Genomic DNA, 24297 nt, shown 5'->3' on the forward strand with positions numbered 1-24297 from the left:
AAATATTTAGAGAGACGTCGCTTCTTACATTACTGCATGAAAGCAATTACATTCACATATATGATATAACTCATTAATCAACGACATAATATTTATTGAGAATAATTCCATATTGATGAAAATAGGAATTTGACATACTAAAAAATCTCTCAAGAAGGCCGACTAGGGTGCCTAAAAATAAAAATTTCCTTGAATGTGGTAGGATATAACACACCCAAAGGACCAAAGCCACTGCTTCGAGTCCGTTCCTCTTCCACATCATGCATGGAAATTTAATGTTGTGGTGATTAATTATGGTGATGAATCATGATGATCATTGTGCTCATAAGAACTTTGGCATGTCAATCAAGGGATCAGAGATGAAAACCTATTAAATTAAAGGTTGGCACATATATGGCTAGCTTTAACTAGTTAATTAGGAAAATGTCATGTAGTTCATGCCCACACGAGAAGAAACCAAATATATAAATCCAAATTTATATCCACCGTTATATTAGCTAGGGCAAATGTTGTATCTACGTACAAAGATTTCAATGCAAGCACGTTTTAGACGTAACCATGCATCCACCTAACAAATGAATATATACGTACAACTGCATAATCCAAATATATTGCTTCAGGTGGCTTGTTTTGCCAAGTTAGGAACAAACAATTGTTCAACCAGGGTCGAGAGTGTCGACAATGAAAAGTTACGGTAGCATCGATGAAATAAAACTTCATATAATTTGTTGGAAACCCTAATGCCTAAATAAAAGCACCAATTTCTACTTCTATGTTTATATGAGTGAACATGGACATAACTTTGGTAGCTATGTGTAGGGCTCGACTGTAAACCATAGTGCAGAAATGAAGAACACAGTTTGTAGGGAAAACAAGAAAACTTAGAGAAGAAGATAAGACAACTTTGAGAGAGAGCTAGAGAGATCTCTTAGAGAGAGAAATAGAAATCTTTGTATATTTTTTCTTAGTGATAGTTGTTGATGCACAAAATCAGTGAGGACTTTGGTACAACAGAAAGTGTTAACTTTATGACCTTCGCTAGATTGCTCCGGCCATTAGTGTGGATAATTATGTAAATGTATAGAGACAGAGAAGCAAACACAAAATATACGTGGTTCACCCAGATTGGCTACGTCCATGGAGTAGAGGAGCTCTTATTAATTGTGAAGGGTTTACACAAATACATAGGTTCAAGCTCTCCTTTAGTGAGTACTAGTGAATGATTGAGTACAAATGACATTAGGGATTATTGTGGGAGAATGATCTCCTTTTATAGAATAGAGTTTCTAGCTTTGTTCTGGCATTGACATGTGTCATGCTATGATTGACATTTGATGTTGACACGTGTTGTCACACCCCAAAACTTGAGGTGTGAGATTAAGTAAAATAAATAGAACAAAGTGGTCGTTTAAGGATGCAAAACAAATCTCATCTTAAGATTATGTCGACGAAAATTTAAATCCCCCAATTTCCATAAAGTTAAACTACAAAAGTCAATTTAAAGAAATAGAGTTAAAGATCTCATAGTAATACAAACTACAAAAGCGACTTGAACCGTAAAATTCACCGAAAATAGCTCGTTCAACCAAAATGCATGAAAATTTCCAGATCCAAAGTAGACCCATGAAACTAAGTTGTGTCAAAATTTCATTGATTTTCGAGTTCGGGAAGTATAGGAAAATGTTAAAACTAAAACAGGCATGCAGTTGTTTTCCAGTAAGAACAATTTTAGCAGTTCCAAATTACCTTGCAAATAAAACTATCTATATTCCAAAAACAAAAATCTGAATTTTTGCAACATACCACTTAGGTAATAGATACACACCCACATTTTTAAACATAACCAAGTTCATAGTGATTCTTCAAGAGCCGTTCATAAAACCTTACAGATTAAAATAAGTTCACAAAAGACCTTTAGGGCTTCTAACAAGAAAACATTTTCAGGCTATATGAGGAAAATGTACATGAGCAAAACTATACAAGCCAAAAGACGAGTAGTTATATATACATGGTTTTCATAGCCCAGGTAAGTAGAATCTCCAACCCACCGAGGTCGACATCATTTTAGTCTACTACGCCACAAAAGGATCATTTACAAACAGAAACTAACTATACAAATACTTTGGCAGCTCACCCAAAAGAAGTGTACGCCTTGACTCCCGTCAACTAACCCACAGCTGCCACTTGAAAATCAACTAGTCGACTCTACACAACTAAAAGTACATGTTTAGAAAAACGGGGTGAGCATAAAATGCCCAGTAGGGGTAAGTCCGTAGTCATTTAAAATCTCTAGTGCATGCCGAAAGTAATAAGAGTGATTCAAAACCGTTTATTTTCACTACTACGTAATCCAACAATTTGAAATATGTTCAAAATTTTTTGGAAAGTAACATATGACAGAAAAACCAAAGGTTTTGGAGCATTAGTAGCTTGATAACAACGGTACAATACACAAGTTCAAAATCACTTATTTTGTCATAAAGATAGCAAAGCCATTATCATTTAAAGAATCACTAGCACACCAAATCACAAAGATCTTCTTTTATCCCAAACAAGTGACAAGCAGATTGGAAAGAACCGTAATATACATGGCCAATACACATATCACATGTATTTATCACTTTCATAACTCATTCACACAACCCCCACACATGGAGTTTTCCCCGGGGAACCTTGGGTCATTGTGCCCATAATCAAATAACTTCACGGGTCACTGTGCCCATTCATACATTTCTCAACATTCTCAACTACACATGTATTACACCACTTTCCATCTACTTTCACAATTTGACATTCGTATTGAGATGCTTCAATATTTCGTATCGAGTAAAATAAGAGGCATGCACATCAAAACAAAATCTTGAAAAATCATTTCAATCACTGAAAAATCATTTCAATCACTTTAAACTCACCAAAGTTGTAGTAACGGAATTCAAATCATTAAGATCAAACCATAGTGAAATATTTTCTTCACTTCTTTCACATAATCGAAAAAGAAAACATTTTAAGTAAGCTTCAAATAATGCTCAAATGCCATCAATCCTTGATCAAGTAAAAATGAAAAACCAAAATATTTTATTTTTGATTAAAACTCCCCTACCTCAACACAATTTCTTGATATTCAACTTCCAGGGTGTTCGTCGACTTGTGTCGTCCCCTTGTCCTTCTCTTCCTTATCTATAACAAGAAAAATCATTACACACCACTTATACAAATATCTAACAACATACCCTAATTCAAGGTTAATTGGGGACTTAAATCAAACACTTGGTGCTCAACTCTAAAACTATAGCATGAACTATGATACCTTCATGTTCTTTTACTCCCACCCAAACTAATTCATGGGTTAACAAACCAAAAAAAATCAAATAGATCCCAAAGGTAAGAAATAGATACCTTAAATGGAGACAAAGGAAAGATCCTCACTTGTTCAAATCTTCACAAGCAAAGAAAACTAAACTCCTCTTCCTTAGATTTCCTTTTTGACAAGTGAAGAGCTAAAAGGGGTAAACCCCTTTCATTACTTTCAGCTGGAGGGAAGGCAGGAAGGAAAAGTAGCTAAATGGGGATTTCTAGAACCCATCCCTTTTTTTTATCCCAAACGTCAACTTTACCTTTTTTTTTTCTTTTTTTTTCTTTATATATATATATATTAATGGACAAAGGCCAATTGATCTAACCTCAAATAAGGCAAATCAATTTTTGCTAACAAAGACCACAAGTGATTCACTCTTAATCCCCACTTAAAATTTTCGAGATATTACACGCGTCGCCCAATGATTGGCCCCTTGGTGTTGACACGTGTTGCACTGTGATTGGCCTCCTAGTTGGAGGGAAACTCTTTTGGATCCTTAACGGTATAACGCTGACCGGTGCTTGGTAGTTTCGGGATTGGTCAAGTATGGTACAAACAACAGTGATCCATACAATCCCGCATATATAGGGAGATCTTATTACAACCATATCTTCTAACAGCATCCTTACCTAATCTTAACAAACTAACTAATTTCCTTTCTTATAGATTGCCAAGTGTCACAATCCTAAGCATTCATTCATATATGAGGTTGGAACAATGACTGTGGAAAATAGGTGAACTGAGACCATTTGTGAGAATATCAGCAAACTGCACCTAAGAAGACACAAACTGAACCAGTAGCTTCTTTGTTGCAACTCGTTCGCGCACAAAGTGAACATCGATCTCAATGTGCTTTATCCATTGATGTTGAATTGGATTGAAAAAGAGAGCTATAGCAGACAAGTTATCATAAAACAATACAGGAGTATATAAAAGCTTAATTTGCAGAAAAGTAAGTAATTGTTGAATCCAATCCAACTCTGCAGCTGTTGAAGATAATGCCCTATACTCAGCCTCGGTTGAAGAACGAGAGACGATTTGTTGCTTTTTAGAAGACCAGGATATGGGATTATTGCCCAAGAACACAACCAAGCCGGTAGTAAAGCGTCTGTCATTAGGGTCACCAGCCCAATCAACATCACTAAAAACTTTAATCATCAAATCTCCTGTGCTATAAGTAACACCATAGGAAGCTGAACTTTTTAAGTATCGCAATATCCATTTCACAGCAGTAAAATGAGCAATCATAGGAGATTGCATAAACTGGTAAACCTGATGAACAAAAAAAGCTATATCAAGTCTAGTGAAGACAAGATACTGCAATGCACCAACTATGCTCCTGTATAATCCTGGATTATTAAATGGTTGACCATCATCTTTAAGCAATATGCGGGAAGGCAAACAAGGAGTGGCAACAGCTTTACAATCCAACATATCAATTTTCTTCAATAAATCCATAATATACTACTCTTGAGATAAGAACAGCCCCTGTGAAGTTCGAGTAATTTGAATACCCAAGAAAAAATGCAGTGGACCAAGATCTTTAAGATCAAATTCCTTGGTAAGATTTGTAATAACCTGTTGAATAGCCTCTGTTGCACTGCCAGTGATGATAATATCATCGACATACAATAACAACACAACAATTGAACTATCAACATGCTTAACAAAGAGAGAAGAGTCCGAGTAAGTATTACTGAATCCTAACTTAGGCAAAAACTGTGTAAACCGATCATTCCAGGCCCGTGGGGCTTGTTTCAGGCCATAAAGAGATTTACGTAACCTGCAAACTAAGTGTGGATACCTAGAATCCTCAAAACCTAGAGGTTGAGACATGTAGACTTTTTCTTGCAAAATGCCGTGAAGAAATGCATTCTTGACATCCAATTGTCTCAATGGCCAATTGAAATGAGCTGCTAAGGCAAAGATTAATCTCATAGTTGTGGCCTTCACAACAGGGCTGAAAGTTTCATCGTAATCGAGCCCTTGTTCTTGACTAAACCCCTTGGAAACCAATCGAGCTTTGTGCCGAGCAATAGTCCCATCAACATTTCTTTTTACTTTAAACACCCATTTACACCCAACCAAATTCTTATGAGATGGAAGATCAACCAAACTCTAAGTCTTCTGCAAATACAGTGCATCAATCTCTTCCTGCATTGCCTTATATCGCACAAGAACTTTTAAAGCAGATTTATAAGTGGCAGGCTCAGTCTTTGTTAAATCCACAGATGCTGCAATATCAATAAAGTGAAAAATACCTTCTTTTTAACAATACCACTCTTGGACATTTAGTGGTGGAATAGTAAGAACCACTTGTAAGGCCTCAGGACTAAACTCAGGTGCCACTGAGACTGGAGATCCTTGAGCAACAATGGACTGAGATAATGGTTGAGGTGATGGTTGAGATAAGGGCTGAAATGATGAGTGAGGGGATGGTTGAGGTGAGGATGAGGGTAATGTAGTATCTGGAAGTAAGGGCAGTGATGTAGGAGGTGTTACTAAGATATTTTGAAGGTTTGGAATCACAGAAGGATAAGTATGGGAATCAGGTTTGGGATACGATGTAGGTTTAGTATCCAAAGTAACATATGGAAAATCAATCTCATTAAAAATCACATGCCTAGAGATATAAATCCTTTTATGACTCAGTTCATAGCAAATATAGCCTTTATAATTTGAGGCATAACCTAAGAACACACATTTAGCAGTCTTAGGTTGTAATTTGTTACTGTTGTAAGGCTTCAAAAATGGATAACAAACACACCCAAAGACCCTAAGATGTTGAATTTCTGGAATGGCAGAGTATAGCATTTCAAAAGGTGACTTATTGTTGATGACAGATGATGGCATTCTATTAATTAAGTAAATTGCAGTGTTACAAGCAAAGGTCCAGAATTTCGAAGGTAAATGAGCATTTTGCAAAAGGGTGATTACAGTTTCAACAATATGTTTATGTTTTCTTTCGGCCAAACCATTTTGCTTAGGTGTATAAAGGCAAGACTTATGATGGGATATACTGTGGGCAAAAAGAAAGGACTGTAATGATTTGCCAATATACTCTCCCCCCCCCCCATAGCTTTGTAAAATTTTGATTTTTGCAGAAAACTGAGTTAACACTGAATTGTAAAATGAGACAAAGATGGAAGAAAGATCTGATTTATTTATTAAGGGAAAAAGCCAGGAAAATCTGGTACAATCATCAACAAATAGGACATAGTATTTGTAACCATCAATTGATGTACATGGTACGTGTCCCACAAATCATTATGAACAATTTCAAAAGGTATAACAGACTTAGAGGAGACAGGACAAAAGGGAAGTTTACTAAACTTACCCTCTAAACAACTTTGACAAACAATAGAGTTCACATCTTTTACAACAGTAACATTGGATTTACTAAGCATAAGAGATACTATAGAGTTGGAAGGATGACCTAAACGACTGTGCCAAATTGTACTCTTGACAGTGTGTCCAAGGCATACAATTGCTGGATAAGCTTATTTCTAAGCTGCAGGATAAACTTGTTTCTGAGCTACATGAGAAAGAACAGGAACGAATGGTATAAGGTATAGTCCATTGTTTCATAGTCCTTTATATATGAGTCTCCATGTGGCCTTGTCCTGAATTCAAATATAAAATGCATCAAATATGAGCCAACAATTATTGTCCAAGCAAATTCGGTGAACTAACAACAAGTTATGAGTAATTCTGGGAACATAAAGAACAAAATTTAATTTGATTGATTGCACAAGAGTTCTGAGAATAGAATACCCAAAATGAGTGATTGATAAACCTTCACCATTTGTTGTTTGCACTGTTTCATTCTGAGGATATGGAGAAGCCAAGGACAAATTATGCAAATCATTAGTCAAATGATTGGTAGCACCAGAATATGTCAACCATACTTGCGGTGAAGCTGAACTTGATGAATAGGATAGCATATATGGCATATTATAAGAAGATGAGGCATTCATAGAAACTGGCAACTAAGAAGATGGCATATTTAGCATAGACGACATATTATTCATCACAGGAGGCATAGTATGCATAAACTAAGGATAATGCATTGAACCAGGATAAATTGCATTCATGGCAGTCATTTGGGATCCATAAGTCTTGGCTTTATTTCTATAGAAACATGTCTTGGCAGTGTGATTGGTTCTAGCACAAATATGACAGGACTCAGAAGGTTCAACGTCTCTATAAGCACAATTGACAGCTGAATGATCTTGCTGAAAACACAATTGACAAATAACACTGGAAGATAAGGCAACATTATTAAGCTGAGAAGGATTTCCAAGAATACTAGGAGCGTAATCATGAACAATAGGTTTGGAATGGTAAGACCTCTGGCCTTGATTATTATAATATCAATTGCCCTGATTATTACTCGATTTCCCTTTGCCTTTGTATTTAGAACGATTGCCACCATTGAAGAAATTAGACTGCCTAGAATTCCCACTGTGATAACCAGAATTACCATTGTGATTCCCATTAGTAAAACCATTACTGCCATTTTGGAACCCAGAATTTCCATTGTAATTTTGATTCTGAGCCATCAAAGCAGTGGGAAAATTAACAGAAGAATTACTCTCAAGAGTTGCTTCCTCAACAAGCAATTGAGCACGAAACTCCTTGAGAGAAATCACACTTTCAATACCACGAATAACACACCGAAACGTGTTATATTCAGCTGGAAGGCCACTTAAATCCAAGATAACAATATCCTCATAAACAAAAGTAACCCTTACTGTAGAAAGATAATCTCTAGTCTCCTTGATACACTGAAGATATTGACTCACAGAATCAGCCCCTTTCTTGATAGTTTGTAAGTCAGACTTCATTTGGAAAATGGAAGTCTTTGTAACTGTAGCAAATTGTTCTTGAAGACGCACCCATAAATCTCTTGCACTGGTGCTCCCAATTGCACAAGAAATTGCAAGTGGAGACAAAGTAGCAGTGATAAGTTGCATTAGTGCTCTATCATGCATCTTCCAAACCTTAAACTCATCAGATTCAACTCTGGAATTGGAACCAATGGATACAACCTCTGAATCTGCAGAACTTGAAGAAGTAAACTAAGAGGGGCAAGGATGTGATCCATCCACAAAATTCATAATGCCATACCCATCGAGCACCAATTTCATCTGAAAATATCATTGAAGATAGTTGGTATCATCCAACTTAATAGAAACAGATGAAGAAACCGATGAAATCAACCCAGTAATTGAGGATTATAAAATTTGCAATCGACTCACTGTAACCATCTTGATAAGCTTTTGTTGAGACCCAACAACAAACACTTGGTGTGCAGAAATTCGAAGAAAGAGAGAAGAGAAGAAGGGGTAGTCGGTCAAAACCCAAATCAACCGAAACAGTCACAAAGAAGAGAAATTAGGTAGCGGAAGTAAGAAACCCAGATTGAAGAAGCTTGCGGTTAAGCTAATTCGGTGAGTGATACCATGTAAACCATAGTGCATAAATGAAGAACACAATTTGTAGAGAAAATAAGAAAACTTAGAGAAGAAGATAAGACAGTTTAGAGAGAGAGCTAGAGAGATCTCTTAGAGAGAGACACATAAATCTTTGTATATTTTTTCTTTGTGACAGTAATCCATACAATCCCGCATATATAGGGAGATCTTATTACAACCATATCTTCTAACAGCATCCTTATCTAATCTTAACAAACTAACTAATTTCCTTTCTTATGGATTGCCAAGTGTCACAATCCTAAGCATTCATTTATATACTCTAACATCGACTACTTATTTGCAGTTAAAATAAATTAAGGAAACAGTAGACTTGGACGTAGTCAAGTTGATTAAAGCAATGTTTCTCTCTACACTCAAGTTCGAACTCTCATTTTCGTAGTTTTAGATGAATTTAGTGTAGAATGTGCTTCTATATCACAAAACTAAATTAGAGAAAGCAATTTTTTGTCAATTTGATAGATCAATGTTGAAATTAATTTGGGGTCCAAGCATGTAAATGTACTACAGCAAGAGTGATGGATCTCTTCGAAGAAGATAATAAAGAAGTTAGTTAATATAGAGAGATGAGGTGAACAAATTCAATATATGTTTTGAGTACAAATTAATAACTCTTAGCCGACAAGTTTTCCCTGGATTATGTTTCTTTTTGGCAGTGCGTTTCGTAGTTCTAACCCCCAAAACTCCCTAAAACGTATGCCTTTTGTTTTTCTGCAGTTTTCGGGTCTGCCTTTTGTGTCTCTGCAAATTTCTCCGATTGCAGGTAGAATTTGATTTGATGACACTTGATTTGGGTCTGCCATTTTTAATTTGAATTGCTTTTATTTTGATGGCTAGTATTCCTGGATATGTGTAATATATTCTGAAATGTTTTAGTTGCTTGCGGATAATTGCATTTAATCCAATTTCTTTATTATGTGAGGTTGTTGGAGTTGTATCTAATTTCCTCCTCAGTTTTTAAACTTTTTATCCTTATATTAATAGGTATTCATTTGCATGTGACCTACACTCAATTAATACACAGCCTTCCAACTCTTTTGTGGAGAGATTTTTCAATGTGTCCGTAAGGTAAATCATCACGTGCCATTATATAATTGGAGGAATGTTTTTTTGTAGAGTTCCTCCAATTATACGATGACATGTGGTGTTTTCCTTTTTATTTCATCTGAAAATCAGATTATCAAAAGTTTCTTGTAATCTAAATTCGATTAGAGTATGTGAAAAAGAAATACTTCATTTTCTTCAACTACTCTCTTTAAACGAATGAATGTTGGTTGGCACAAACAAAACAAACAAAAAGTGAATGTTTAGTACAAGGTTTTTTTTTCTTTTTCTTTGAGAGAGACACAACAATGATCGACATATATACTCATTAAAAAAAGTGATTACAATTTTTACCCAAAAAAAGATGATTACAACGAAAAGGAAGAAAATATAGCTAATGCATAAAAAGATTAGGTGGTGAGACAATCCGAGTTTTTCTCCCATGAGCGATATGGTTGATTGACATGGACGGACAAAGATATATCAACCAAATATCAACGACATCTTAACAACGTTAAATTGACATTAGTAGTAAAGATCGATGTCATATTAATAAAAAATTTGTCTGATTATAACATTGTTACCAAAATATTAAATATTCAATTGCACTATCGTCGTTCGCATCGCTAACATCGTTGTCTCGGTCATTCTCAACTGAGCAACTGGAAGTTTGTTTACTTAATTTTTTTAAGGCAACATGATTGTTACAAAATTTATAACGTAGAGTAGCTTTAAACAAATAAAAGACTTTGCTCTCTTTTGTTTTGTTGGATATAATTATAGAAGACCAAGACTTTACTAAAACCCATATGATGCTGGTTCTTAGGGTTGCATTAGTGCTCCAACCCCTGATCTGGCACATTGAACCAGTTTTAACAATCATCATCAAGATTTATATTCAAAATCCATGAACACCTTTTATTTTCTTAATCTCTTGGAAAGAACTTCTCAAAATTTTGACTTAATTAAATCATCAATTACATCGCGATTATTTGGGGTGGGGTGGACATCAAACTAGTTGAACTATCTAAAATGCACATTTATTAGTACACAATTTGGTTTAGTTTTGACCATTAAAATGTCAAATGGGCCAAAAAATCAAATCAACTGGAATTTTTTTGGTTTGGTTTGGTTTGGCCTATATAAATCGTCACTAAATAGAACCAAGCCATCAATATCTTATTTTGAATTAAACACATACATGGAATGTGTTGTATGTCTTTAGCGTTAGTCTGTCTCCTCCTATGACGCATCACGTGAGAAGAAAGACAAACATAAAGAGATCTACAATAAGTGATTTTCCTAGGAAAATCATAATCCACAGCAAATTAGAAACAAAACAAGTAGTTGCACTGATGATCCACAGTTTATATCTGATCCAGGTTTTGTTAATTAGCTCATGAAGACTTTTTATGTGATAAGGATGAAGACAACCGTTGACAGACGGCCTTATATAACATTTCAAAATGAGAAATGCTAAGGGAATTGCGACTCCTTACAACTTTCTGTCATCTTATAATTTAACGTCAATTCACGTGTTAATATTATAAAATATTATACTAAAGACATGAGATGATAAAGAGACTATAAAGAGTTCACTTTACCAAAATTCAGCAATTGCCCAGACTTGCATGTAAGAATTCTAACAGTTCCATATACAAGTTTGTAACCTTTGAACTCAGGTGACATGTTTGACTTGACCAAGTAAACGGTTGAGATTCGACAATCATAAATTTATAATCAACTACACAGATACAACAATAAATTATAATAAATAAATACATAATAATGGAAAAAAGAGAAAAATAATTAAAGTAAATTACTGGTAAAATCCAATCAGTCATGTTTCACAAACAAATCAGGAAAATTTCAGTACCTTTTAACATCACAGAATTCCATGCATCCCTTTACTGTTTGTATTATGTTTTTGGAAGGCAACTCTGAGCAGTGAGTGAGTGAGTCTTAAAAACTCTAAACTCACCACCTACCGCTGATAACTCCACCCTTTCTTCTTATATCCCCACCCACTCACAAAGATCTTTTTTTTTTTCCATGACCCTTTACAATTTTGCCCAGGCAGGAGTTTTCTGGTTGCTTTTGGGTGTGGGTTTTTGAGATGGATTAGTTTTGGTGCCTGAAAGCTCTTTCCCAACTTAGATTCAGACGCACTTTTGGCCCACAGTGAAAACCCACAAAGGGATTTGAGTTTTACTGTTATATAGTTGATTTTTTTAATTAATTTTATTGAAAAGTGGGATCTTTTGGGTTCCTTGAGAGGTTTTCTTGGTGTGTGTTTCTGGGTTTTCTGGTTTATAGATCTGGAATTGTGCCTTGTTTTAGGATAAAGAATGCTGAAAGGGTTTCAAAGATCTGGCTTTTCAAGATTGCTCTTTTGAGTTCCATCTCAGAGAGGTAAGTGAGTGAATTTACAATTCCAATTACTTGTGAATTGTTGTTTATGTTGGTGGTAAAATAATTGTAGTGAAATTTAAGCTGGTAGCATGTCAAGGTTGACTCCTTTATTGCGTTTATATATGTGTGTGTGTGTATATTTGTGGAATTGGTGAAAAAATATACTAGCTTTGTATTTTATCGTTCTCTAGATGCTGCAATGGATTGAAAGAACAGATTTTGATTTTTTTTACAGTGATATGAATGATGAATCAGAGTAAATTTTGATGTGAGATTCTTCTGTGTACGTGTAGACTTGTTGGTAGCTGATAGAATGGCTTCTGATCTCCAATCAGAATTATCCAAGAAAACTCCCATTTTTAATCTAAAAGTCTGGGAAGTAATTGGAATTGCTGTTGCACTGTTTATCATAGTCATCCTCACTGTGCTATCAATGTGTCTTACTTGGCGTAAGAAATCGAGGAAAGCTAGGGACAAGATTCCCCTTAGTCAAATCCCAACTGTCTCGAAAGAGATTAAGGAAGTTCGGGTTGAGCAAGTATCTGCTAGGGAGTTTGCTCCTCGTGATGGAATTCTTCTCACCATTCATGACAAATCTAGTGACAAAGGATCAGATAAGATCATGGTCCATCTGGATATGGGAAAATCGAAGAATGGAGAGAATAGCAGCCAGTCAGGTTCATTTAATCATTTAGAAAACGACGGTGTCCTGTCCCAATCTGGAGAAGAGGGGAGTTCCAGCACCGTTACAGGACATAAGCCTTCTTCATCTTATCCAATAACCGCCCCGTCTCCTCTAGTTGGCCTGCCTGAATTCTCGCATTTGGGTTGGGGACACTGGTTTACATTAAGGGACCTTGAGCTTGCAACAAACCGGTTTGCAAAGGACAATGTCCTTGGTGAAGGTGGATATGGAGTTGTTTACAGGGGACATCTCATCAATGGGACTCCAGTGGCAGTTAAAAAGATCCTAAACAACCTGTGAGTTTAAAAACGAATGTACCTTGAATCCATTGTGGTTTGTCCATTCACCATTCTTGGTTTCATGAACTTGTAACTTAAACTGTTATAATGTCTTTAGAGGCCAAGCAGAGAAAGAATTCAGGGTGGAAGTTGAAGCAATCGGCCATGTGCGCCACAAGAATTTGGTTCGCCTCCTGGGATACTGCGTCGAAGGAACTCATAGGTACCATTTTCTTTTAAATTGTTTTTTGTGGCCTTGGTATCTGAGAAGTGTGTTGAGTATATAATTGCCTTCTACTGTTGAAGTAGCAGCTGAACTATTATCACTGGTCTCACTTGCTTTCAAAATTTCAGGATTTTGGTCTATGAGTATGTCAACAATGGAAACTTGGAGCAGTGGCTTCACGGAGCAATGCGTCACCATGGATATCTCACTTGGGAAGCCCGCATAAAGGTTCTCCTTGGGACCGCAAAAGCGTAAGTCAAATAACCTACACACGTACTTTCTTTTTTCCAGGTTTTCTAGTTTCACTTAATGAGATATACTTGTTGCAGTCTTGCCTATTTACATGAGGCCATTGAACCAAAAGTTATACACCGAGACATTAAATCAAGCAATATATTGATTGATGAAGACTTCAATTCCAAGGTATCTGATTTTGGGCTGGCCAAGCTGCTGGGTGCAGGAACTAGTCATGTGACAACGCGTGTTATGGGAACCTTCGGGTTAGTTTTCTTTCTTGAGCACGACTTGTTTTGGCCCTTAAGCAATGTTGTGTCTTTTGGTTTTAGATGTGCAGAGTAAGTTGATAACTGATGCTGATAATTAATTATTTCTCTTGTGTAATGCTTGTCCCTGCTTCCAAAACATTTCAGGTATGTGGCCCCTGAATATGCTAATACCGGACTTTTGAATGAAAAGAGTGATGTATATAGCTTTGGGGTTTTGCTCTTAGAAGCAATTACTGGAAGGGACCCTGTTGACTATGGTCGCCCTGCTCATGAGGTATGCACTCTTCTCTAACCATCCTAAGATACCACATTTTTGTCAACATAGAATCATAAGTGCTTGATGCAAGTTGGATTTATTGTTTGTACTAAGTAGTGAATGTCTTTTGAAAATAGATATTATGTAGTGAATGACAACAGTTACTATCAGACATTTTACAGTCTAAATATGCTTAGGAGGAGTGTCCAGATTGTCTAGCCCAACATAGGTCATCCCTAAAATTGACCCTTCTGAATCGCTTTGGTTCTGTTTTTTCCTATTAAATATACTTGGCCTGGTTCTGGATTTGTAAAAGCCTAAACTTTCGTGTACTTTTCTGACTAACTGCTGAGCTTACCTGTGATCTGGTAGGGGTTTACATTTGACTTCGATACTCAACAGACAGAAATGGCAATAGAACTTTAATGTTGCAATGTCAATCGTTTGATCACTATTTCATTTTCTTGAATGAACTTGTGGAGTTTTGTTTGACATGTTAATGCTCACAGGTGAATCTGGTTGATTGGCTAAAAATGATGGTTGGAAGCAGAAGATCCGAAGAAGTGGTAGACCCAAACATTGAGGTGAGACCCTCGACAAGAGCCCTGAAACGAGCCCTCTTGACTGCTCTGAGGTGCGTTGATCCAGATTCTGAAAAAAGACCCAAGATGAGCCAAGTTGTCCGTATGCTCGAGTCCGAGGAATATCCTATACCAAGAGAGGTTAGATTTTCATTCCATCTCTAGAACACAATTTCTGTTGGATTTTAAGCTGTCTTCCGAATTGAATTTCGATTCAAAGGACCAAAATGTTTTTCCCATGCTAAAGACTTAACCTTTTCGCGCGTTTTAATCGCTCAATATTTCTGTCAAAATCTCTCTCCGCATGTTACATTTCGTTCTCCCATGCTAAAGACTTATCCATTTTGTTTTCAGTCCTCATAAGATCCAGGTTTTGTTAACTTTTATACAAAGAGATGGTTATCATCACATGTCTTCTGAAACAAGTTTTCTTCTCAATGTTCAGGATCGAAGGCACCGAAGAACTGAAGGAAGTAGCGCGGACATTGATTCCCAGCGCGAAAATTCAGATACTGATCGCAGTGATTATCCGGGTTCAAGATCAGAGAGCAAAGGCTACCAACGGACGTAATAACCCAGTGATTCCTTTTAAGGATCTCGGAAATATAGAAAGTGAGGGTAATTCTTAAATTTTTTTTTTCCTACTCTTAAATTGTTGGGTTTGTCTGTCTGAGACTCTGAGCTGATGCTATTAGGACATATGTGGTAGAAGGGGTTGATGGGGAAGAGGGATGATCTATTCATTTTTTTCCCCTCTTTTTTTTTCCTTTGTTTTTGTTATTTTTTGTAGATGGAGAAATATATTGTTTGTGTATGAAAGTGGTGGTGTTTGTGAAAAACCCAAAACAGTAGGGGGTTTATGTACAGAATGATTTGCTCTTCAAATTTGGTGGATGAAATTGCCCCCGTCACGTTCTCTTGGTCACCTTGTGAGTAAGGAACAATAAAGGGTGACGTACCTTTAGATTTGATATCAAGAGTTGAGATTGTCTATTCACCGGGCTGTCCATCTAAACCAAAGGCCGTTATACATGCTATAACAAAGCGAAAACAATTAAAGTACATTCATGCATTCTCCACCTTTGATGTTAAATTCAATGGTAAGTGATCATGTATTTCTTTGTCATTAGACGACCAAAGGAACATCTATGCCCTTTTATAATAGATAAATACATACGAGGAGAACATAAAACCAAACCTCAGAGGAGAGAGCAACCAAAGAGGAAAAAGGCTTTTCAGTCAAAATGATTCCTGAGATTTACATAACACATCACTTTGGTCCCTGAGATTGAAAATCAATATAAATGGTCCCTGAGATTGTTCACCATCCATTATTTTGGTCCTTTCGTTAAAAACTCTGTTAAGTGTGCCGGAGCTCTTGGCCGGAAGTTTAGGCAATTTTCAAAGCTTCGTAACTCAATCGTTTCTTAACCAAATTCGACCCATAATATATCAAAATGAAGTTAGGAAAGTGTAAAACAAGATTATACCTATTTGAAAGCCCAATGGTTGCTGGAGATGGCCAAAAAATAGCTTGAAAGGTGACTGGTCCACAGGAAAACTAGAAAACTTGCCAGAAACTAGGTAAACTTTAAACATTCATAACTTCTTCAATACTCAACGAAATCGAGTGATTCACAAACAAAAATCATATTTCTCAATGAGATGAAGAGAATGGTACATTTCTCAATGGCTAATTCACCATGGTTAGGCCAGAAAACGGCTTGAAAGTGGCTAACTTGAGACCAATATAGCCACTTTCGAGCCGTTTTCCAACCAAACCAGGCTATTTAGCCATCTAGAATGGTACCATTCTCTTCTTCTCGTAGAGAAGTATGATTTTCGTTTTTGAATCACTCGATTTCGTATGATTTTTGTTTTTGAATCACTCAATTTCGTTGAGTATTGAAGAAGTTATGAACATTTAAAATTTACCCAGTTTCCCACGAGTTTTCCAGTTTTTCTGCGGACCAGTCACCTTTCAGGTCATTTTCCGGCTATCTCCGGAAACCATTGGGCTTCCAAATAGTACAATCTTGTTCTACACTTTCCTATCTTCATTTTGATATATTAATGGTCGAATTTGGTTAAGAAACGATTGAGTTACGAAGCTTTGAAAATTGCCCAAACTTTCGGCCAAGAGCTCCTGGACACTTATTGTAGTTTTTAACAGAATGACTAAAATAATGGATGGTGGACAATCTCATGACCATTTCTATTGATTTTCAATTTCAATAACCAAAGTGATATGTTATGCAAATCTCAGAAACCATTTTGGCTAAAAAAACTAAGGAAAAACAGCATAAGCAATTCGACATGGAGTAACAAAAATTCGAATCTGATATAATTAATAGAATATGAAAAATCTGCATAAGATTCAAATCCGTTAATTCATTAGCTTAATAACAATGTATCATACTTTTGTTTTTTTTACCAAACAAATGTAACAACACATTGATGTTGCCTTGCAGCTAATACAGAAACCAGCTTTTTTTCTACATGTTTTCATACACCAAGACTCAGATTCAATACATCTTGTATAATGTGATCCAAACATGCCAAATTGAAATATTTCAAGTGGAAAAAAAGATAAGGGAAAGACAATTACAAGCAAAAGCAAGACTCTTGATTTCGAAAACCGGCTGCTCGAAAGAAGCAGATTATTGATCAACTGCAAGCTGAGAGGAAAAGCACTTGTTCTACTCTTGGGGCTTTTCCCACTTCAATGGCTTCACCACTTCCCATGAGAAGTCAGGGTCATCCCTACCGAAGTGTCCATACGCAGCCGTTTTCAAGTACCTGCCCCGCTTGAGATCGAGGTTAATCGCAATCATCCCAGGCCTGAAATCAAAGTTCTCCTTTACTAGTTTAAGAATCTCCTTGTCAGGAATCTTTCCGGTGCCATAACTGTCAACGAACACTGATAGTGGCTCGGGAACACCAATGGCATACGAGACCTGCACTATGCACCTGCGGGCAAGGCCATTGGCGACAATGCTCTTAGCAGCCTGCCTAACAATGTAGGCACCACTCCTGTCTACCTTGGTAGGGTCCTTGCCGGAGAAGGCACCACCACCATGAGCTCCCCAACCACCGTAGGTGTCAATGATGATCTTTCGGCCAGTGAGGCCAGCATCACCGTGAGGTCCACCAATGACAAATCGACCTGATGGGTTAAGATGGAAAATAGTCTTCTCGTCTAGGTACTTCTCAGGAACAACAGGCTTGATAACATGCTCTTTGAGGTCAGCAGCAATCTCGTCGTTGGTAACAGTTTCGTCATGCTGAGTTGAAATGAGAACCGTGTGGACACGGATTGGAACCATAGCGCCATGGTCATTGTAGTATTCAACAGTGACTTGCGTCTTGCCATCGGGTCTCAGCCACGGCAAGGTTCCATTCTTGCGAACTTCAGTGAGACGGGCACCAAGCTTGGTGGCAAGAACATGGCTCAGAGGCATAAGCTCAGGGGTCTCATCAGTTGCATAACCAAACATGTGACCCTGGTCACCCGCACCAATCTCCTCAGGCCGCTTGGTCAAGTGGCCATGGACGCCCTGCGCGATATCAGGGCTCTGTTGCTCGATGTTAACCAAGACCTTGCAGTTGTCAGCATCAAGACCAACATTGTCTGAAACAAATCCAATTGTACGGCAGGTATCGCGCACAATCTTCTCGTAGTCCACTTTGGCTTTGGTTGTAATCTCTCCGAAGACCATGACCATGTTCGTCTTGGTGCAAGTCTCGCAGGCAACTTTGCTGTCGGGGTCTTGTTCGAGGCAGGCGTCGAGAACCGCATCAGAAATCTGATCACAGAGTTTATCGGGGTGTCCCTCGTTCACGGACTCCGAAGTAAACAGGAAGGTGTCTTCCATTCTTACAAGCTGCAACAACAAACAGAATCAGAGTTGATAAGTACCTCACCATATAATTCAGCAGTAGCTGAACTCTATCAACCGGAGAATGTTCCGTTAACCACATCTTATAGAAATGATCGAAAATCCGAACTCGGATCTAAAGAATGGACGTCAACTTCCAAATCATGTCGGAGTTAAAGATGGATTTATTCATGAAGAAAACTTATCCCTCCCAATTCTATAAAGGCGGGAGGGATAAATTGTTTTCGTAACCAATTCATCTTCTACCTTGGACAAGATTTGGAAGTTGACGTCCATTTCGTGCTGCATATATATACACAAAATCTAGTTCCTTGTCCAATCCAACAATACCTAGACACCAAACGAGCCTAAAGAAGCTAACAACATAGACGTCATTACAAACACAAATTGAACGCACCCAATCCCAAAAAATAAAAAAACTCAACTGCCAAATTTATAAATACGAACAATATTCTATTTTAAACTAATTTAAACTGCAGAGAGCGAGATTCGAACTAATTACAGCAGCTAACAAAAAATACAACTCAAAAACAAGAAAAGCAAAAGCATTTGCATGAAATGTTGAGCTTCTCAAAAGTGCTTACTTGCTAAAAGCGAAAATCTGAGTCCTGGGTCTTGAGCTTCAGGGTGTTCCCAGTGTCTCGGTGCCTGAAAGCTCGAATCTTTGCCACACTGAATCCGAGACTTCCGGCTTTATTTATAGACAGAGGAGGGGTCGGGTTACATTCCACTTGTTTTTCAATTTTCACCGCTTTTTTTTGTTCATAATTTTTGGAGCTTGTGGGAATTGACGGTTAAGATTTGTTTTTGGTGATGACGTGGGAGGCTGAAGATTATGGCCGTTGGATGAGGGTAGATTGAGGGCTGGGATTTGAGGGAGTCGGTGAAGTAAAGCGACAGTCCGTCCGATTTGGTTTTGATCCTTTGTTCGTGGAAGTTTGTATTTGCAGTATCTTTTTTGTTTACACCTAATTTTGAGAGCCTAATTTTTTTTTTTTAATCCAAAATAGTCTATAAGATTGACATAATTTCTTATTTGGTCTCAAAGATTTAAAATCAATATCTTACGTCAATCATTTTGTGAAAAATCTCTATAAAATTGAGGAAACTACTAGTTCAAATGGATGATTGATTTGACAAAACTACTCTCAATTTAACTGAGATCTCTCCTAGCATGACCAAATGATTGGCGGTAGACAATCTCAAGGATCACTTCTATTGATTTTATATCTCAGCGACCAAATAAGGAATTATGTCAATCTCATGTACCACTTTGAATAAAAAAAACCTTTATAGAAAGGGTAATACTAGAGAGAGTAAATGTGTAAACTAAATGACATAAAAGTTGATAATTAGATTTTTACTTAAGTGTTGATAAAAGTGCTTATTGTGCTTATTTTTAATTAGTAAAACATCATTTAGTTTACAAATTTTATCTCTCTAACATTACTCTTATAGAAACTCATCACCAGTTTCTTTTCTTTTTCTATATTATTACTTTTGGTGTTTTGATTAATTATTATTTTTTAACTTTTTGGAATTAATAGTGCATTGTAAGTGGAAAATGGATCCTCTATAAATCTATTCCTCCTAATACATCAAATCAAGAGATCTGTACCATTGAAATTTGATTCAATGACTGAAGTTATTATAACTTTTAAAATGGATCACTGTTTGTAGCCGTTTGATCAAATTTCAATAACACGAATTTCCTGATTTGATGGATTAGGAGAAAAGCATCCAGAGAGAATCCCTTTCCTTTTAAGTGCATGGGGTTGGTGGGTTATCAGGGGGTTCACCAACTCCAGGATGTGAAATTTGAGATCAATTGATTTATGTTTTATTGATAAAAATAAAATAAACATGTTGATCATTGAAAAAGTATATAAACTATAAAGTAGTTCACACTCCCTTGCATGCTGCATGATTGATCATATGTTATTGTTTATACTTGTCCTTTATAAGAGGCATTTTCCATGTTGGAAGTCAATAGGAACAAGGATTGTCTGCCCTTCTTGTTTTAGTGTCCTCTCATGTCCTTCTGTTTGTATGGTCACAGTTAAGTCACGTCGACATTTTATATTACTATTTATTTTTGTCTTATTATCTCTATAAAAAAAAACAATATAAAATGTTGACGTGGCTTAACCGTGACCACACAAAACAGGATGGCATGAGAGGGTACAGGAACAAGGAGGACAGACAATCCTTGTCCAGTCAATAGAGTAATGTCATGTTACGTCATCGTGTATTCAATAATCATAATTTAGGGAAGTTTAATGTGAAGTTTAACAAAAGAATTAACAAAAATAACGGGAATATCGCGGAATCAATAGAAATAATGTGTTTGTCAATATATGAGGAGCCATAATTTTGACACTTGTCGACACTTCGACGCTTGTGGACGTTTTTCTCATCATATTCATCAAACACTTGGTGATCACTACTGAATTTTCTACATGACTATCATAGAGTCTCTAAAGAGCTTTTCCCTCTCGAACGCATATGGTCCCTTAATGGATTCGTCCTTAGTTGTGTTGCACAACTGATACTCCCACATCCTTATAATTTGTCATGCTAAGCAATTGACTAATCAAATTTAAAAAGTTGCTTTGCTTTTATCCTTTTAGGAGGGTAATTAGATTTTGCATTTGAACTCGAATCAACCAAACACAGACATGCAATCTAATGGTCGTACCCAATGCACAAGACTCCTGCTTTAAGCAGGATCTGGGAGAGGTAAATGTCGGCTAGACTTACCCCCATTTATGGAGAGGCTGCTCCCAAGTCTCAAACCCGAGACCTACCGCTCATGGGCGAAGACATGCAATCTAATATTTTAGTAAATTTAGTGTTAGATTTTTATCGGTACATTCCGAATAAGAAACTCTTAATTTTTGAGAAACTATTATAATAATTTTGAATTTTTTTTGCTCTTTTCTTAATATTAATAAATTAAGAAAAAAAAAAGCATCTAATCACACAAGGGGCATAAGTATAAAATTTATGATAATTGAGCTTTATTTTCATTATTGGTAAAAGTATTGGAGTCCACGTTGAATACACATCATGCAAATGGTGTCCACCTAATCTGAGAAGATATCTTCTCCGGATATTTTCCACCAAAGTCACCGGATCAAGTGATCCGGACTTTTGAAATTTCATTTAACGGCCCACCTGTTTTAATCTCTTAAAAACTATAATAATATTTGACCGTTGGATGAAATTTTAAAATCCCGGATTACTTGATCCGATGATCTTGATGGAAAAGATTCGGATAAGATATCTTCTCACCTAACCCATTTTTCCCTATGATGATTTGTCAAGTTGGTTGTTGGATTATGGTTGGTCTAATCTAGCTGATTAACATATAATTAAGCTAATTCTTCTTAAATCTTACCAAAATTATTAGCATGCATGATGTCACAAAGCTGCTGTGGAATTTGCTTTAACAAAAGAAAATGGCTTTCTGGTTTTTCAAATCAGGAAAAAGAAAAAAGAAAAAAGTTAAATAGTGATTTTATTTTTGTCATGTTTCATGCCACTAACCTTCTCCAGTTTCTCAGCTTTGAAGGAAACGACACAAGATATTGTCGTATTAGGCCCCACGCATCGCCAAAGAAACGCGTAAAAAGGATTAAAAATAAAAAATGGTTTGCGGTGAAGGTGGATCGAACACCTGACCTTCAGATCTTCAGTCTGACGCTCTCCCAACTGAGCTATCCCCGCATGCCTGCATAACCTAGACAGTTGTTCCAATTTACTACTGATAGTTTTTATTTTTATTTTTTTTTGGGACAAGATTTTTTTTTAAGATACTCCAATTTACGAAAGAAGAATCTGGACTAGGATTTAAGAAGTCAGACACACAGATGTAGCTTAGCCACTCATATGCCTGAGTCTTTAGGTAACTAGAAAGTCACATACTCGAAAACACGTCACCTTCGATTATCATATACATTACGAGCATTGGAAATTTGATCAATTATCATTTTAATAAGAACCATTAGTTGATTTAAACAATGTATTCAAGATATTGATGCGTTGAAAACTATATACATTATCATTTTAATAAGATCAAGCATTGAAAGTTAGATACATTACAACTTTAATAAGAACCATTAGTTGATTTTGACAATGTATTCTAGACATTGATGCATTGAACATTAAATACATTATTATTTTAATAAGATCCAGTAGTTGATTTCGACAAATGTATTACGATATGATTAAACTAAGCAGATCGAGTGTTTCTTTGACAGTGTATGCAATACATCAATGCATACCAGAATTTTCGTTAAAATTAATCGAAACCAAACTTAATTTGGAATGGATGTACAGCTACATAAACGATAGAGCAAAATTCATATAAATGTTACGGTATTCAGATATTCAAAGTAATATAACAGGCCATCCAATAACCATTTCGTTTTTTAGTTTTTGTTTTCAAACAAAATGGTTATCAAACGGTCATTCGAGGCTACTTCTAAACGATAATCGCTCATCATAACTCCCTTAACGGCTACAAGTTTTTTTCTTGTGCTACAGAAAACATACAGACCGCATATGACACAGAAACACATTCATACAAAAAAAGAGAGTTCATCTGGTGGCAACCCGTGCAATTACAAACGGATGGGTTCTTGCTTGGACTAGACAATCACTTGATTCACTTTTATCATCTTCACGAGCTTACGACCACCTCCATTTTGCCAAACTCCACGTACTAGCAATCCTTCTGGTGGATCCTTGTTTCCATCCTTTTTTTTATTAAATCAGGTCAGGACAATCACCAAGTTCAGAGAGTTTTGTTGCATCGCTACCAAGGCGGTTTCTGAGGAACTTTGGAGTCTTTTTCCCTTGCTTATGACCAGCTCCGCAGTGAGTACTTTCTTGGCTATCTTCCTTCGATTTTCTCAGCAAACAAACAGATCCATATGATTCCAGAGGTCGACGGAACAAATGCCGAAGAGACGAAGACCACCCAAAAGGGACGTCATATAGGAGAGTCGGAATAAAGTAACGTCTTTTTCATTTGGGACGTTTTGAAATACACGCCTTGTTTTAAATGTCATAGACTAAACATCTATTCCTTTTACAAATGTGATTAAACATTTTCCCTACAATTTTGGTGCTTAATTTTTTTTCATTAGAAGTCTATTCACGTTAGCATTTCCTTTTTTTCCTCCTATTTTTATGCATCTCTTATTATGATGATTTAAGATTTTTTTTTATTTTTTATTAAAATATTTATTTTAGTAAATTAAATAGAATGTAACAAAACTCGTTGTTAGCTACGTTTGGTTATGTCATTACGTTTGATTATAATAGTACATTTGGTTACTTGGTACATTTGAATTTTTGGTCCATTTGGCTTCTTGGTACATTTGAATTTTTGGTATATTTGATTTCTTGGTACATTTGAATTTTTGGTACATTTAATTTTTGGTACATTTGTTTTCAAAACATAAGTTTTATAACTTTTTGTCCTAATAATGAGGAGTTACTTTAATTTTTTTTTAATTTTTTAATTTTATAGAAAGAGTCGTTAACAATGTAA

At 36.3% G+C, this 24297-nt stretch overlaps 2 protein-coding genes and 1 non-coding gene across 4 annotated transcripts; 1 reads left to right on the forward strand and 2 right to left on the reverse strand.

Moving 5' to 3' along the window:
* The first annotated feature begins 11768 nt into the window (after nucleotides 1-11768).
* Nucleotides 11769-15749, forward strand: LOC126594092 (probable receptor-like protein kinase At5g18500). Of its 2 annotated transcripts, none has more exons than XM_050260300.1 (8): nucleotides 11769-12306; nucleotides 12542-13287; nucleotides 13388-13492; nucleotides 13624-13746; nucleotides 13825-13995; nucleotides 14146-14275; nucleotides 14767-14979; nucleotides 15284-15749. In XM_050260300.1, exons 2-8 carry the CDS (start codon nucleotides 12620-12622, stop codon nucleotides 15407-15409), a joined length of 1536 nt encoding a protein of 511 aa, XP_050116257.1. In that variant the 5' UTR covers nucleotides 11769-12306; nucleotides 12542-12619; the 3' UTR covers nucleotides 15410-15749. The 2 variants fall into 2 exon arrangements, with proteins under 2 accessions (XP_050116257.1, XP_050116256.1); XM_050260299.1 differs by having other exon boundaries at nucleotides 11770-12306; nucleotides 12600-13287.
* A 1460-nt stretch (nucleotides 15750-17209) lies between these two features.
* LOC126594093 (S-adenosylmethionine synthase 2-like) lies at nucleotides 17210-19487 on the reverse strand. Its single transcript, XM_050260301.1, has 2 exons — nucleotides 19322-19487; nucleotides 17210-18722 (listed from the first exon to the last, which is right to left on the reverse strand). The coding sequence occupies exon 2, from the start codon at nucleotides 18711-18713 to the stop codon at nucleotides 17538-17540; it is 1176 nt and encodes a 391-aa protein (XP_050116258.1). The 5' UTR covers nucleotides 18714-18722; nucleotides 19322-19487; the 3' UTR covers nucleotides 17210-17537.
* Nucleotides 19488-22393: 2906 nt separating this feature from the next.
* Nucleotides 22394-22466, reverse strand: TRNAF-GAA (transfer RNA phenylalanine (anticodon GAA)). The gene has a single exon. It is a non-coding gene; the product is annotated as a tRNA-Phe (tRNA).
* Between the last annotated feature and the right edge of the window lie 1831 nt (nucleotides 22467-24297).

Source organism: Malus sylvestris, chromosome 12 (genome assembly GCF_916048215.2).
Source record: "Malus sylvestris chromosome 12, drMalSylv7.2, whole genome shotgun sequence".
Taxonomy (NCBI): Eukaryota; Viridiplantae; Streptophyta; class Magnoliopsida; order Rosales; family Rosaceae; genus Malus; species Malus sylvestris.

Coding starts and splice junctions, on each gene's coding strand:
- LOC126594093 (XM_050260301.1), bottom strand. CDS start 18,713: ATGGAAGACACCTTCCTGTTTACTTCGGAGTCCGTGAACGAGGGACAC.
- LOC126594092 (XM_050260300.1), top strand. CDS start 12,620: ATGGCTTCTGATCTCCAATCAGAATTATCCAAGAAAACTCCCATTTTT. Junction 13,288..13,387: donor AAAAAGATCCTAAACAACCT/GTGAGTTTAAAA, acceptor TAATGTCTTTAG/AGGCCAAGCAGAGAAAGAAT. Junction 13,747..13,824: donor CTCCTTGGGACCGCAAAAGC/GTAAGTCAAATA, acceptor TACTTGTTGCAG/TCTTGCCTATTTACATGAGG.